The sequence below is a fragment of the Pseudonaja textilis genome, chromosome 3, assembly GCF_049901715.1.
Source record: "Pseudonaja textilis isolate UNSWEBS1 chromosome 3, rPseTex1.2, whole genome shotgun sequence".
Lineage (NCBI taxonomy): Eukaryota > Metazoa > Chordata > Lepidosauria > Squamata > Elapidae > Pseudonaja > Pseudonaja textilis.
In genome coordinates, this window is record NC_141992.1 from 51,295,446 (window position 1) to 51,310,721 (window position 15,276).

Genomic DNA, 15,276 nt, shown 5'->3' on the forward strand with positions numbered 1-15,276 from the left:
AGTTCCACAACAGACCAGGATAGATAATTGCCAACTTCAGGAAGATAACCAGGTACAGTCTGTTGGAAGAATGCCAACCAAAATAAACCTTTAGGAACAAAACACTAATTTGTCTCCAGCGTCTGTTAACACATAGGTCCAACCTTTTATGCAGATCTCACACCTGCAACCCATGAAGAGGATCATGGCCCTCTCCTCCCAAGTAGACCATGTTTTACCCTGATCCTCTCCTCCCCGCATGCCCTAGGATGGATAGGGGATGGGCCTGAGTCCTCCTCTGACTGCTCAGCCAGCCTCTGCCCTTCCCCAGCCTCCTCCACCATCTCTGGAGCCACACTTCCATTCCCTGTTGTCTGTTCCTCCTCTTCTTCAGAGTCAGTCTCCATCAGGGGCATGACAGAACGGCTGATTGGCAGTATTTCAGGAGGCCAATCCAACTGCTAATAGGTGGCAAATGGCGGCAGTGGTGGCAGGCAGCAGCAAAAGTTGGGAATGCTCGAGAAGGCTCCAGTGTTTCCTAGCAGAGGCAGCAGACACAGAGGAGGCAGCAATAGTGCTGTTTCTGGTCAGCCAGCCTGCTGATTGGCGGGGCTATGGGAGGCCAGGATCCAACTGTCGCTCAGCTGACGGGTGGTGGGCGCAATGGAGCAGAGCCCTGACGAGCCATATGCTGGGGCTGGAAGACAGAGGCAGATATTTTGTTTTCTTATTTTCCTCCTCAAAAGCTAGGTGCATCTTATGTTCCAGAATTTCTTACGGAGCACAAAATACTTGTATTTTTTAACCTTTACTCATTGCCTTTAAGATAACTATCTGTTGGATGACTGCTGACTATTTCTGTCCCCTCTCTGCATTTTTTCTTTGTCACTTTTCTCTAACAAATATAAATCTTGTAGAGAAAATTTGAGTTGGAAGAAGATTCAGATTAAACCATTTGCATTATCAATTGACGAAGATTTAAGGCAGGGCTCTTCAAACTTCATTTAAGACTTGTGGACTTCAACTCCCAGAATTCCTCCTCCAGTCATGGTAGCTCTGGGAGTTGAAGTCCACAAACTTGGCAAGTTTGAAGATTCTTGTTTTAAGGGGTGGTTGTCAGAGAGGAATATAGAGGAGTTCAGAGAAAGCTTTGAAGAAGGATTGCAAGAATCATTAAGCAAATATTAATTTAGTTCTCAGAAGGAAGACGGAATGAGAAAAAAAACTCAGGATAACTCTGGCTTATTTCTGTTTGGTTTAAGAAATGACAGAAGGAAACTCTGGCAACAGATTCTGTTGTTATTACAACAGTAGAGTTTCAGTAATCCTATATTGCCTATACCCGTGGTGGTGAACCTATGGCACGCATACCGGAAGTGGCACGCAGAGCCATTTCTGCCGGCATGCAAGAGGTCGCCTGGAATAGCCCCACTGTGCATGTGCGTGTGCCCCCACCAGCCAGCTGATTGTCAGGTATCTGCTGCGCATGCGTGGGGGGAGACATGCATGGGGAAGATGCACATGCATGCACAGGGGGTCACTTGTGCATGCGCAGAGGTATACAGTACAGGGGGGTCATGCACACATGCGCAGGGGTGCAGAGGGGTCACGTGCACATTGCATCATGAGTACAGGCAAGAAAGTGCGCACATGTGCACGCACTTTCGGCACGCGACGTGGAAAAGGTAAGCCACCACTGGCCTATACTCTGATCTGTCTTCTTGTGAAGGGTGATAAGGTAGCACCTGTTACTAATTTACTTCCAGTATTAAACAGCAAACAACAAAGTATCCCTTAAAGTCATCTGAATTGATTAAAAAATGTCTTTCAGTAGTTATTTTGCAAACATCATATCTATTCTGCACATTGATCTTTGTCAAATCATACTAGTTAAACAATTTAATATACAGTTTACAAGATACCCAATAATGACTACATTTTAAAAAATAAATGATTGGCTTTGAAAAGTAATTTCTTAAATTGAATACTAGAAATGATCATTGTATTATTTTGAAGAATATGTCCCACCACTATCTGTGGAAATAAATCAAGTTATAAAATACCATACTGAAGCTGCGTGTGGGTAATACATTAATTGGTTTATTTTTTTCTTTTAAACTTGTAAATGATACTTGACCTGTAGCTATTTCTCTGTGGCAATATTAGTACAAGTACCATTCATTTTTCTCAGCCCAAGGAAAAATGTCTTGTGTGGCACTTACATTAATTTAATTCTCTTATTAAAACTAAGTCATAATATGATAATATGTATGTGAATTGATCCATTTTGTATGAATAGATGCAGTACATTATAGACAAAAACAATAGCCATAACAAATCTTATTTTTTTTTAAATCAAAATGTATTAAATTGTAATTCTTTTATAAAGTAGCAGTTATTCCAAATTTCTATGAATAAAAATGGCCAATCTGATTACTATTGTCTTTTTCTTGGGGTTAGAATAGCTGATTCTTACAGTAATCTGTTTAGTACAGTACCTTAGCCATAATTCCACAAATTTTTCTAAACCATTAAGTAAGAAAGGAAGAAATTGAAGACTTGATTTTTATAATTACATTTTAACCAAATATTTTTTCAAGTGCGGCAGTTCTTAAACTTTAAAGCTAAAAAAGAGCCATTTCCCTATTCTTTTGAATCTCTTCCCTGGAATAGTCGAGCTGAAGGTCTAGAACTAAAGACCACTAGGATCCTACCCAGTAGCTGGAAAGCATTTTTTCCTTTAAGCCACAGCTAACAGTTGGCTTAAACTGATCATTTGCTCTAAGACTCTTAAAGGAGAAAGAAATATGACTTTGGCTCCACCCATCTACAAAAGGAACAGATATTCAACCAATAAAATCATAATGGAAAAATAATCCTGGCCATAATTAGGTAGAAAATCTGCTTATAGCTCAATCATTAATATGTCTTTGAAGAACTGATGTTTCCATCTTTCTCCTCTCCTCAAATATATATTGTCTTTTTGTCAGATGGTTTCTGTGCTAGATAGCAGTACTGTGTGTATTGGTTTAATTAAATCAAGCCATTTGGGGATTCAATATTTGAATGGGTAGATAATATTCCCTAACTCTCCCATAGTTTTCAACCAAATTATCAGTCAGTCAGTATGCACACAATAAGAAATTTACAGAGAATATGAATGTACATATTAGTACATATGTTCAAGCTTTAAAATCCTGATGAAATCATAATGGGCATCTTCACAAGAACTAATAAAACATATTTTAGACTGAAATTAGCAAATTCTATATCACAGGTAACATAAGAGTACTGTTTTGAGATACATCTTCAAATTACCTTTTCATTTCAAAATGGGATTCAAAAGTAGAAAACAGGCTAGCTCAACATGTGTATGTGTTTTTAATAGACTTCTGGACAAATGTCTTATGTGGTAATAAAACACAGAATGTTTCACTCTCCTCCTTTTACTTCAGTCTTGCCATGCAAAATTGTATACAATTTTTGAATAAGAGAAATATTTCAGAATGAACGTTGGATGACTTGTTAAAAGGAATGTTTGTTCATGCTACTTTAACTCTGGTTTGAAGTACTCCATTTCACTACCAAATAATCCGTGGATAACATCCCCAAGAAGCTGTCTCCTTTCAATAATACAGTAATCAAATTTGAGCCAAGTCAAGAATCAAGTTTCTCTTGAGAGTTTGAGGGCATTAGAACTAAAACTGATTTTTCACATGTATAGAAAAAATGATGCCTTTGATACATTTTTTTTAGTTTACCCCTTAAGTCATTGACCAATCTTCTACTACTTTCCCCTGTTGCTTTCCCGAAGCTTATTATAAATCTCTACCATCTGCTACATTATTGAAGTCACATTGAAAAATGTTGCTAGTTTTTCATTCTTGATGGTCTTCATCCTGTTAGTTGATATTCCTGTTTCTTTATGCTGAAGATTTTAAAAAGACCACTAATAAGTGATTGCATCCTCTTTTAAAATCTTGGCAAGATTTATTTGTTTCTTTTATTTTCAGGATGAGAGGCAGTTTGTAGTGGTTAAGGTTCCAATCTAGAAGTCAGGAAACCATGAATTCTACTTCTGCTTTGGGCACAAAGCCAGCTGGGTGGCTTCGGCCTAGTCATTTTTTTTCAGCCCTAGGAAGGAGGCAGTGGCAAACTACTTCTGAAAAACCTTGCCAAGAAAAGGGCAAGGACTCGTCCAGGAAACCACTGAGAATCGGATGCAATCTAACAGAAGGCGGGGGGGGGGGAAATCTCAGAATAGTAATTGGTTAGATGTTGAAAAACCAAGACTTTGTAAAACTGGGATGAGTAAAATCACAAGAATGTGTCTCTAGAAACGTTTTCGCGCTGTTTGTGTATGCATATTTGTGGGTGGGGCATTTGAAAATTACCAGGCAGTATAAGAATAAAGATATTTCTTAAACAATGGGCAGAGGCTCATGATTAGGATGCTAAGAAGAACAGGCTTAACAGATCTAAACTGCAAAAGTCAGGACAACTGCCAAAGAGCACTGAAAGAAAATGTCAAGCCCTTGCTGATACCTGCTGGATATCCTATTGTTTGCAGCTTGAATCTACAAAAAAAGCTGCAATTTTAGGAATTGTTGTAATAACTCATGTCTGGAGGATAGTTTTTTGAAGAAAGCTGCTTTATATGTCAAATCTAGCTGGTGATTCAGATGCTTTTAGTCTTATAACTTTTCCTTATTGTAACCTATGAAAGGATATAAGGCCTTTTGATATTATTATTATTACTACTACTACTACTACTACTACTACTACTACTACTACTACTACTATGGAATGGTCTAAGGCAGGGCTGTCAAACTTCCGGCCCATGGCCGGATGTGTCACATGCTGGCCATGCCCACACCCGGTTTAGCAAAGGGGGGGTCGGCGAATCCCAATACATCATGTGATGCTGCTGTGACAACATGAGTTTGACACACCTGGTATTAAATGATTTCTTCAGAAATAATTGTAGACTTAATGGTAATTTTATTCACTCTGAATATATGACTTTCTATTCACATTTTAGTGATTTAGATTCCATCTTGTGTAGTCCTAAGCATTTACCGATATAGGCTGCAAGTTGAAAGATCAATGATTTTTACCTCCTGAGTAATTGAACCTGAATAAAGCTGTCAGTAGGTTTACTGAAGCGTGAACTAAGTTGATTGATAACTCACGGTTCATATATAAGTCTCTCAGGCAAATGAAAACCATACATAACACATACATGTACATGATCACATACATACTTTCCATTCAACACATTCCCAGGTTCCGTCCTTGGAAGTTCCAGATAGGAATAGAAAAGATTTCTTTTTATAGTCCTGGAATGCAAATCAATTCAGACCAGATATAGAGAATCTGCTGCTGATACTTCTTCAAATGTTCTGCATGAATTTCCACGTCTCCTTTTTTATCCTCTAATTAGGAGTTCATTGCTTAGGCCAGAATGGGTGTAGTATTCTAATGCAGACAGTACTAAACTGGAAGATAAGTAAACGGACGTTTAAAAAGCTGCTTCCTTCCTTTCTCAACTAATTCTGCTCCGTGGCATTTTGCAAAATACTGACTTTATTCCACAGAATTGGTTTTTTTGTCTAATAAGAAAAGTGTTCACTCAGGTACAAATCTGGGGTTTCTGTATAGTTTTAATGAAAGTTGGGGTTCAATATTGGAACATAATTAAGAAATGTCTTTGAACACATAGTGGGTGCCATTTTTCAACACTGATGTAGAACATTGTGGAATATGAAATAAAGCAGCCCTTTCTGGTCAAGTAATTAATCAGATCATGTAACACATGCAATCCATGGGGTGTGCAAAATGAGAAGATACATCTTTTTGTGTATATGGAAAATACTCCAGAACATGGTTAGAAAGAATAACTACAAGAAGATATTTCTCTTAAAACAAACCATAAATAAACCTTTCTGGTATGCAGAAGTGATGCAGTCAGTGATGCAACATTAGGTGTTGATGTCAGATGATGTAGCATTTCCTTGACTTTTTGTTCTGCTTCAGTGAGTGCAAAGCAAAATAAAAAGAACTGAGATAAATGACATGTCTTCACACATATGAACATAGTTCAAGTGAACTAAAAAGTGAAAAAAGTTTTCTTGAGGCTATCTGATGAGTGTATTACTTAAATTTCCAAAAATTACAACTTTTGCTATTGCAGGTGCCAAATGAGAAACTCCAAAGAAAAATCTAACACAATACGAAAGAGTAAGGGAATATTCCCTTTATATTAGTTTTTCTGTCTATGCCAATAGTGCATAGCATGAGGACAACTTGCACTTCCCAGAGTCCTATGGGTAGTTGGTCACATAGACATAACAAAATATGCCTCTGATCTGTAACCTTTTAAATGACAAAATAAGAATATTTTTAAATACATGGGTATTATCTAAAGTTTAAGTCACATTTTCTTGTTTTCCTAGTCTTCATTACTTTTTGGAACATTCTAGTATGCCTCTCAAAGACCAGTCATGATCAACATCATGAAAAACTTTCATTGAAATGGCTGTCACTGGCATTCGTGTTTTAAGGTATTTAGAACAATTCTTAGTGGTTGGTATGCTTTCAAGTCTGAACAGTTGATAGCTGTTATTAACTGGTTTATGCACTGCAGGAATATAATAACATAATTTGGAAGATATGAGAAAAAAATCTCTTAAATTTATTTTTTGTCTAGATGTAAATCTGTGCTGATAATGGCACTGCTTTGTATATTTGGGGCTTTTATCCTTGGAAATGGTTTGTTTTGGAAAGTGGACAGACTGGCGGATAGAGTTTCATGATGCCTTAACTTAAATGAAAAGAGTTTGTTGGGTGGGGAGGAACATTCCTCCAGCTTCCTACATAGTTAGCTCACTGAAATAGAGCAGGCAAAGTTCATCCTATTAACTGATCTCTCTATTAAGGTCTAAAGGATGGCATAGTAACATGCTGTGTGTTGTAACAATGATGAAAGTGGAACAAGAAGGAAGGGCAGAAGGAGAACGAACAGAAAACCCGTGAAATCTTGTGAGACAACTGTGTACAGGACCCTGTTGCAGGGGTTTGGTTATGAAGGAGGGTTGTATTTAATTGAATTAAGAGATTCAAACCAAATGAACATTCAATGCAGAGAGGGACCTTCATTAAGTGGAATTTAAGACTACAATCTCCATTTATGTAATTTTTATTTGTTTACTACAGTGTTTTTTCAAACCTGAAACTCTAAGATGTGTGGACTTCATCTCCCAGAATTCCCCAGCAGCATTATGGGAGTTTAAATTCACACATCTTAAAAGTTGACAAGTTTGAGAAACAGTGGTTTGCTTCATATAACAAAAACTCACCCTAATCAATTCACAGTTGCATCTTCTTATCTTCCTTTTCCCCAACGCAAGCTACACTTACTCTGCTGTTTAATAACAAGTTCTGAACCCAGGATCTGTCCTTAAATTGAATTTGTAAGTAAATTAGAACAGTATTATTGTATAACTAGCATTGTATAATGAACAATCACCATTGTCTATTTGAACCATTATGTATTTAACTCAAATTTTGCTGCAATAGGTTGGATCGTCCTTAAATTGCTGCGTTCTTAACCTGATGTCTTGTTGTGTGTTATACTTTTTCTTTATAGTTTGGAAATCTCTGAAATGTATGAAATGTACATTTCACTGTACATACAAATTAAATAGATATACATAAGATAATGGAATGTGAATATTGTATTAAGTGGTCAGTTGCCCTGGCCTGCAATTCTCAGTGGAATTAAGTCTAGCATGTCAGAATATTGAAGCTAAATGAAATGCTGAAAAATTCCTCAGGGGCGGCTGTAGTTTTGCTCTGTATTGATTTAAAAATAGACAGCATTCTACTGTTGAAACAAAACCCGCCCAGCATTATTAGCTTCCATCTTGGTTTCAGTTGTTGCTTTGTAAAAGTTGGGTGGAGTAGCTGGAGTAGCTCTATTAGACTTTTAGTCAAATTCCTGATTTGCCTGCTTGCTAGCACTCTCCCTGCAAGAACCAGAAATTTTGGACCAATGTTATTGCCTGACAGATACTGTGTGTTGTGCTACAAATCCAATCATCCATAGCTAGCATAATTAAGGGGAATTTGAATCCTGAACACCTGGATGGTTCTAACATTGGGAAAGACTATTGTACAGAAATTGCAACAGGTTTCGAACTGCTCTGTGATTTTTCTGCATGTACTCCTTAATTATAGAAGATCAGCCATCGCTCAGTATTTAGAGCACATGCTTTGCAAGAATGATTTGGTGGCTTCTCTCATTAAAAGGAAGCTTGCACTTTTGGTTTAGCATTAAGATCTTCCCTTCTGTGGAAGTTTGAAGATTGGCGGGGAGCGTTGAATTTGATTTTTTTAAACTCAGGGAAAGATAGAGGATATGTAGTATATGTATCTAGCATAATAATAATATGATGCTAATTAGACAGTAATCTTTTGTGCTAGGAACTGTTGGAAAGCTATTAGGACTCTAATTGGAATTGCTTTGAAGGTTTAGTTAACCTGTCTATTTATTAAGTGTTTAGCATTTGAAGTCTTTTCCTAATAGGTGTCGTTGCAGTAGGATATATAGTTTTGTAAAGTATAAACAATTCAAGGGCAACAAGACTGCTTTATATTAATAACATTTATTTAGAACTCATTCCACAGACATAGTTAGCCTCATGTCATTATATTGCTCAGAGTTAGCTGACTGTAGCTTATTTGGTTGCTTTGATTCCATTAATAACGTATAGAAAGTGACCCATATATATGGACATGGCATAATTGTATTTTTTTTTTTTTTTAGCTCTACAACAGGGGTTTCAAACTCGTGGCCTGTAGGCCTGATGTGTCATGTGCTGGCCACACCCACCCCAGTTTAGTGAAGGAGGGAAAAGTCACGATAGGTCACGTGATGACGTGACGATGAAAATTCGACGCCCCTGCTCTACAATATTCCCTGGTATTGTTTTCTTAACCCGTGAATGAGAAAGGCTTAAGCCGTCTTTGGCTATACTGGCATTAAAGTGGTATTTCCCCCCTTATTCTGACATTCTCCAAGGGCAGCCTCAAGTTTGTTAGGCCTTGTTACCTATTATGTTGGAGAGAAGCCAATCTATTACAATGATTGGTTGCATATGCAGTTGAGCAGTGTGTTTCAAACTTGACAATTTCAAAACATGTGGACTTCAGCTCTAAGAATTCCTCAGCCAGTATTTGAAAAACACTGCAGTAGAGGATAGGGATCAGTAAGGGGACAGCACATTTCAAATACAGTTTTCTGCCTAGATCTGGATGGGCAGAGAGCATTTCAGTTCAGCATTGGTTTAAAAAAATGAGAAACTGGGCTTTGTTTTGCTACTACTTTTGTGTTTCAGGGTTTATCATTTTGGTAACTGTTGTGAAATAGGAGAACATGAATATATATTTAATATACATATTCCAAAATAAAATTAAAATAATGTCATGGGATTTGAGTTGGCAGTTAGGACTAAGCTTAGTGACAATGCATGTTGCATAACTGAATATAAATGGTGTGTTTGCAAGATACACAGAATAGAATAGAATAGAATAGAATAGAATAGAATAGAATAGAATAGAATAGAATAGAATAGAATAGAATAGAATAGAATAACTTTATTGTCTCTTTGAATGTACACTAATCAACATACATTAAAATGAAATTGTAAAGCCGAATTGTAGTTTGATTTAGCAAAGCATCAAAATATTTAGTAATATGATTTGTATTATTCTTTATTTTAGCATTAATTTGTGTAGCTATGCCTTGTTCTGGGTTGAGAATTGCAAATTAAAAATCCTTCCTCAGCACTCATAATCTCCATACTAAGGCCAGGTTTTGCTCTCATCTGACTGACTGATTCTTAGGAGTTATTTCCTAGCAATTGGATATAGAATTCTGGGTTAACATTTTATCCTGCTAATTATCAGCAATAGTGCTTAGAAATATTTCTCTATTATCTCTGTTCTCAACAGGGCAACACTAAATATTCCAAGGAAGGTCTCTCTTACATGAATTGTTGGAAGAAGTTAAATTCTGAGAAGGTAGATTCTCCATAGAGCTGCTACGAGTATCCAGAATGGGAGGTGCTCCAGTCTTGGCTCTCACAGGCTGAGCTTGAATTGAGGAACGCTCCTCCCCATCACGTGGTCCTCGTAGCGTTCCCCAGTTTTAGCTCAGCCTCAAGACAGTCAGGCTGTGTTTCTACTTAGCTCTTGGCCGATTCAGGTTTTTTTCCATAGGACTTCGATTTAGGTTGGACCTTTAATTCTTATTTCTGCGCAGTTGCCCTGGGGTCTTCAGCTCCCTACGGGAGTTGTTCCCCCATTCGGAAAAAGGGGGGGAAGCTTTAATTGTTTTTCCTGGGGCAAGTTTCCAGCGCTTCGAGTTGCTGGTGCCCCCCCACCCCCCCACCCCTCGCCTACCGCTTCGTTCGCTCTCCGCTGAGCGCCGCTTTCGTTCCTGCCTCCTTTCATTGTTTCCCCCCCACTGAACGCCTATAATCTAACGCTAGGGGAGATAATCACCCCCGGTCCTCCCGTTCTTTTAGGGCCTCTCAGGCCTCTTCATGTAATGGGAGAGTACCGCTGCTGATAGACCCTCGTGTAACTCGCGGCCGCCATTTTGGGCGCCGCGTGCCATCCGCCATTTTGGGTGTGGCCATGTGGCGTCCGCCATTTTGGATGCGGCCGCATGACCAACCGCCATTTTGGGGCCTTGTCTAACAGTTTTTTTCCAGGCTGCATGATTAATCTCTCACTGGGCAGCTTCCCAGGGACTGCTTATAGCTCTAGCTCGTTCCCTCAAGGCTTTTCAAGGGTTCCCAAGCACTCATAAGGTCCGTTGGCTCCGCAGCCTCCTCAGCTGGTGATGTAGCAGCATTCACCTTCCCCCCCCCCTGGTTTTCGTCTGGGGGATAGCTGCAGTAGGCCATTATATTACTCACAGGCCTGGCGTTCTTTCGGCTAATTGGACACGCTCTAATAACAAGGCAACGAGACTGATTGGGATTAGTCCCAGCTTCTTTATATAAACTCTGTTTCAGGCAAACAAGGAGAGTCATCATGATTTAATGATATACTCAATGGAATAATAATAATAAAAAAAAAAAACAGAACAATCACAAGGATTGAATAAAAAAATTTTCACTAAAAGGGGTGTGTGAAAAAACCGTTGTGATACCCGGCCTTGGTGTAGGTCACATCCAGACGAGCCAACCGTCTTATATTAACTTAAATAATTTTTTTTCCAGCTTCTTCTAGATGGCAGATGACAATTCTTCACGTGGCCCTTCTCTGAAGGCCAAATCCAAATCTCATTACCTGCGCAAACAGGCACAGGAGATCTCCAAAGCCTCCCAGAAGGATGCCCTCAGACGCCACAAGGCACTAGAGAGGGAAATAGACAGGCGGTCTAGAGAGTCAAGCTCCGTGCCTCTGGCCCCTCCTCCCACCACTCCCTCAACCTCCTCTCAACCTCCTCCCCCCTCCTCACCTGCTCAATCCTCAGCCTCGCTGCCTAGGCAAGCTCCTGAAGCTACTTTCACCCCCACTGCTGCTGGCCTGCGCCAGGAGGAACCACCGGAACATCCCATGGCTGAAATCCCTGAGAATATGAGATCATGGATGGAGTTTGCCATCTGCCAGGGAATCGTGCAAGGGCTCCAGCAGATGGCCGGTCCGGCCCCGCGGCCTGCGGCCCCTGAAATCCAGGTTCCATCCGTCAGATCGCTCTCCAGGTCGGATGCTTCGCATGGTCAGGTACTATCCCAGAGGGAATTGCCTCTCTCTCTAGGGGTAGAGGAGGAGGAGCAGGAGCACAGGGACCCTACCCAGTTTGGGGAAGAGGAGGACCTTGACTTGGGGTCCATCATCTACAGCGAACCCCTCTCGGGGGCAGACCCAATGGAGGGGGAGATGTCAGAGGATGAAGGCCTCACCCCGGACCAGCCCACCTTTGTGGGGTTGTTTAAACCGCACCTGTTCAGGTCAATCCTTTTCAAGGCCAAAAACATCTCTGGCCTGACCTCCCACCCCCCACCTGAGCCTGTAGCCTCGGGGGGCCCCCACGACTCCATTTTCAGTCAGCCTGTGGTAGAGACCGACGTCATTCCGGTCCCACCTATCTTCTCTGATCTGGTTTCCAGACAACTGGCCTCTACGGGGGCGCCTCCGGCCCCTTCCAGTCAGGACAAACGTTTCTTTAACCTTGACCCTGAATTTTCTCTCCTGCTCGATCCCCCCTCTGTTGACGAACCCATCGTGGGTCTGGCTTCCTCCTCGACCCCTAGCGATGCCTTAGAGGCCCTGAAACCAGAGGACAAGCGAGCCGAGCTAGCCCTGCGCCGTGCCCACCAATCCGACGCCTGGGCTATTAGAGCGGCCACGGCCGCGTCCTTTTTCACTAGATCCTCAATTAGGTGGCTCCGACAGCTTAAGCAACATGTCCCCGCGTCCAATCTCAGGGCGCATCAGGACATCACAAAGCTCACGGCCGCGGCCGAGTTCTCGGCCGACGCTACTTATCAGGCCGTGAAATTCTCCACCAGAGCCATATCCTTTCAGGTCACTGCTCGCCGCTTGCTTGGGCTCCGCCACTGGCAAGCGGACGTCAAAAACAAGGTGAAATTGGCATCTGCTCCCATTTCGGGAGGTAAATTGTTTGGCCCGGTCCTTGACCCCTTACTGGTTGAGAGCCGCAACAAGCGCAAATACCTTCCCTCGCTTTTTCAGAGGTCTGACCCCAGAGCCCCCACCTCCTTTCGACGAGGTTCCTTTCGGCCCTCCTTCCAGGCCTCTTTCCCCCCTAGGTACTTTCGATCTCCCTCCTACAGACCCCCTCCACCGCAAGACCGGGCGGATCCAACCGAGAGGTCCAGAAGGGGTGGTCCCTATAAAAGGCCCTTCTGGGGATCCGGGAACAGGCCCTTCCGCCGCTCAAGATAACTCAACCCTCCCCCCCCATCGGCGGCCGCCTCAAGTACTTCGCCAGCCGATGGGAGACCACCACTACCGATGCATGGGTCAGGGACACGGTCCACTTCAGCCTTGCCCTTGAATTCCAGTCCCCCCCTCCTGATTTTTTCATGTCCTCCCCCCTTTCCAAGAACCCTGCTAAGCGGGCCCTTATGGACGCCGCCATCAGTCATCTCCTCGACATAAAGGCTATCCAACCCGTTCCTGCAGCTCAGCGGGGACGAGGGTTTTATTCCCATTTGTTTGTAGTGCCCAAACACTCGGGGGGTTGGAGGGCTATCTTAGACTTAAAAAGGCTGAATCGCTTCCTAGCCCCCTGCAAATTCAAAATGCACACCTTGCAATCAATACTCCTGGGAACCCGACAAGGGGACTGGCTCACCTCAATTGACCTCTCAGAGGCATACTTGCACATTGCAATCTGGCCCTCCCACTACAAGTTTTTGCGGTTTTCCTATAATAAACAGCATTTCCAGTATGTCGCACTCCCCTTTGGTCTGTCCTCCGCTCCCAGGGTTTTCACCAAGGTCTTGGCGGCCCTGGCCGCCCACCTGAGATCCTTCCCAGTCCGTCTCCACTGTTACCTGGATGACATCCTCATCCTGTCCTCCTCAAAAGATCAGGCTCAAAGAGACACCAGGCTCACCCTTACTGCCCTTCAGGATCATGGGTTCCTGATAAATTGGAAGAAAAGTCACCTTTCCCCTTCTACCCGGCTTACCCACTTGGGAGCGGTGATCGACACGGTTCGGGAGCTAGTTTTCCTATCCCCGGACAGGTTTCTCAGCATTCAACAATCCATCAAGCACATCAGGCGGGCAAAAAAAGTGTCTCTGTTAGATCTGTCAAGGCTGTTGGGGAAGCTGGTTTCATGTATCTCTGTTATCCCTTGGGCCCGTTTTCACACCAGGTCCCTCCAATGGTTCCTGCTCCCGCATCAGCGTGCAGGAAGGAGCAACTCAAGACTCCCGGTCAAAGTCCCTCCAAGAGTCCTCACGTCCCTCCTTTGGTGGACCAGACCGGCCATCAACAAGGGCCACTACTTCAAAGAGCCCGACCGACTGACCATCACCACAGATGCGAGCCTCTTCGGATGGGGAGCTCACGTCCACTCCCTCTCGTCCCAGGGCAAATGGTCGGCAACAGAACGACTCTGCAGCATAAATTGGCTGGAGCTCCACGCCGTCTACCTGGCGCTTCGCAGTTTCCTACCTCAGGTATGTGAGGGCCACGTCCTGGTCCTTACAGACAATGTCACGGCAAAAGCCCATATCAACAGGCAAGGGGACACCCAATCGATACGGCTCATGAGAGAGGCCGAACGCCTGTGCCGATGGGCGGAAGCAAACCTGTCTTCCATCAAGGCAGACCATATCTCGGGTGCTCTAAACATCCAGGCAGATTGGCTCAGCAGAGCCACCCTAGACCAAGCAGAATGGCGTCTCCACCCGTCCCTATTCAGGGAGGCAGTCTCAATCTTCGGGCTCCCCGAAGTGGACCTCTTTGCATCCCCTCTCAACGCCCAGCTACCAAGGTTCTTCTCCAGGTACCCCTCTCACGGGGTGGAGAACCACAACGCCCTCTGTTGCCCTTGGCCCCCAGGGCTCCTTTACGCATTTCCCCCCCAACCCTTATCCCCAGGGTTATCCACAAACTGATCCTGGAACAAGCGGAAATTCTTCTGGTGGCCCCCTATTGGCCCAGACGCCCCTGGTTTGCGGACCTTCGCAACCTCTCGGTGCCCCCCCCCCCCCGGAGGATCCCACCCGACAAGATCTCCCTGTCCCAGGGCCCTCTTACACACCTGAAACCCCAATGGCTCCAATTAGCTGTCTGGAGGTTGAGTGGGACCGCTTAAGGAGAAAACTTCTCCAACCAAGTCATAGACACTATCCTGGCAGCCAGACGGCCCTCGACCATGCGAATCTACAACGCCACGTGGGTCGCCTTTCGTAGTTGGTCTCACAGACTCCAGATCAATCCCCTCTCTCCCTCCATTGCTCAGGTCCTGGAATTTCTTCAGGAGGGCTTCAATAAGGGTCTATCCACTAACACCCTAAGATGGCAGGTCGCGGCCCTGGCAACCGTTGTTCCCTCCGATAGCGGGGGTTCCCTCTCTCATCACCCCCTTGTCCAGGCCTTCCTCAGGGGAGCTTCCAACCTGCATCCTCCGACGATACACTGTTATCCCACCTGGGATCTCAATAAGGTCCTTGTCTCTCTTACCAAGCCCCCCTTCGAACCCATCAGGGAGGCCTCCCTCCAGTTCCTGACCCTCAAGAC

General features: G+C 43.3%; 2 protein-coding genes across 3 annotated transcripts in view; both read left to right on the forward strand.

The window, feature by feature from the left end:
* The window catches only part of TEAD3 (TEA domain transcription factor 3), a 92,506-nt gene that overhangs the window by 36,004 nt on the left and 41,226 nt on the right, over window positions 1–15,276 (forward strand). The gene's annotated exons all lie outside the window — the stretch shown is intronic.
* Window positions 1,604–12,987, forward strand: LOC148126112 (uncharacterized). Its single transcript, XM_087930364.1, has 2 exons — window positions 1,604–1,664; window positions 11,528–12,987. Exons 1-2 carry the CDS (start codon window positions 1,604–1,606, stop codon window positions 12,961–12,963), a joined length of 1,497 nt encoding a protein of 498 aa, XP_087786490.1. The 3' UTR covers window positions 12,964–12,987.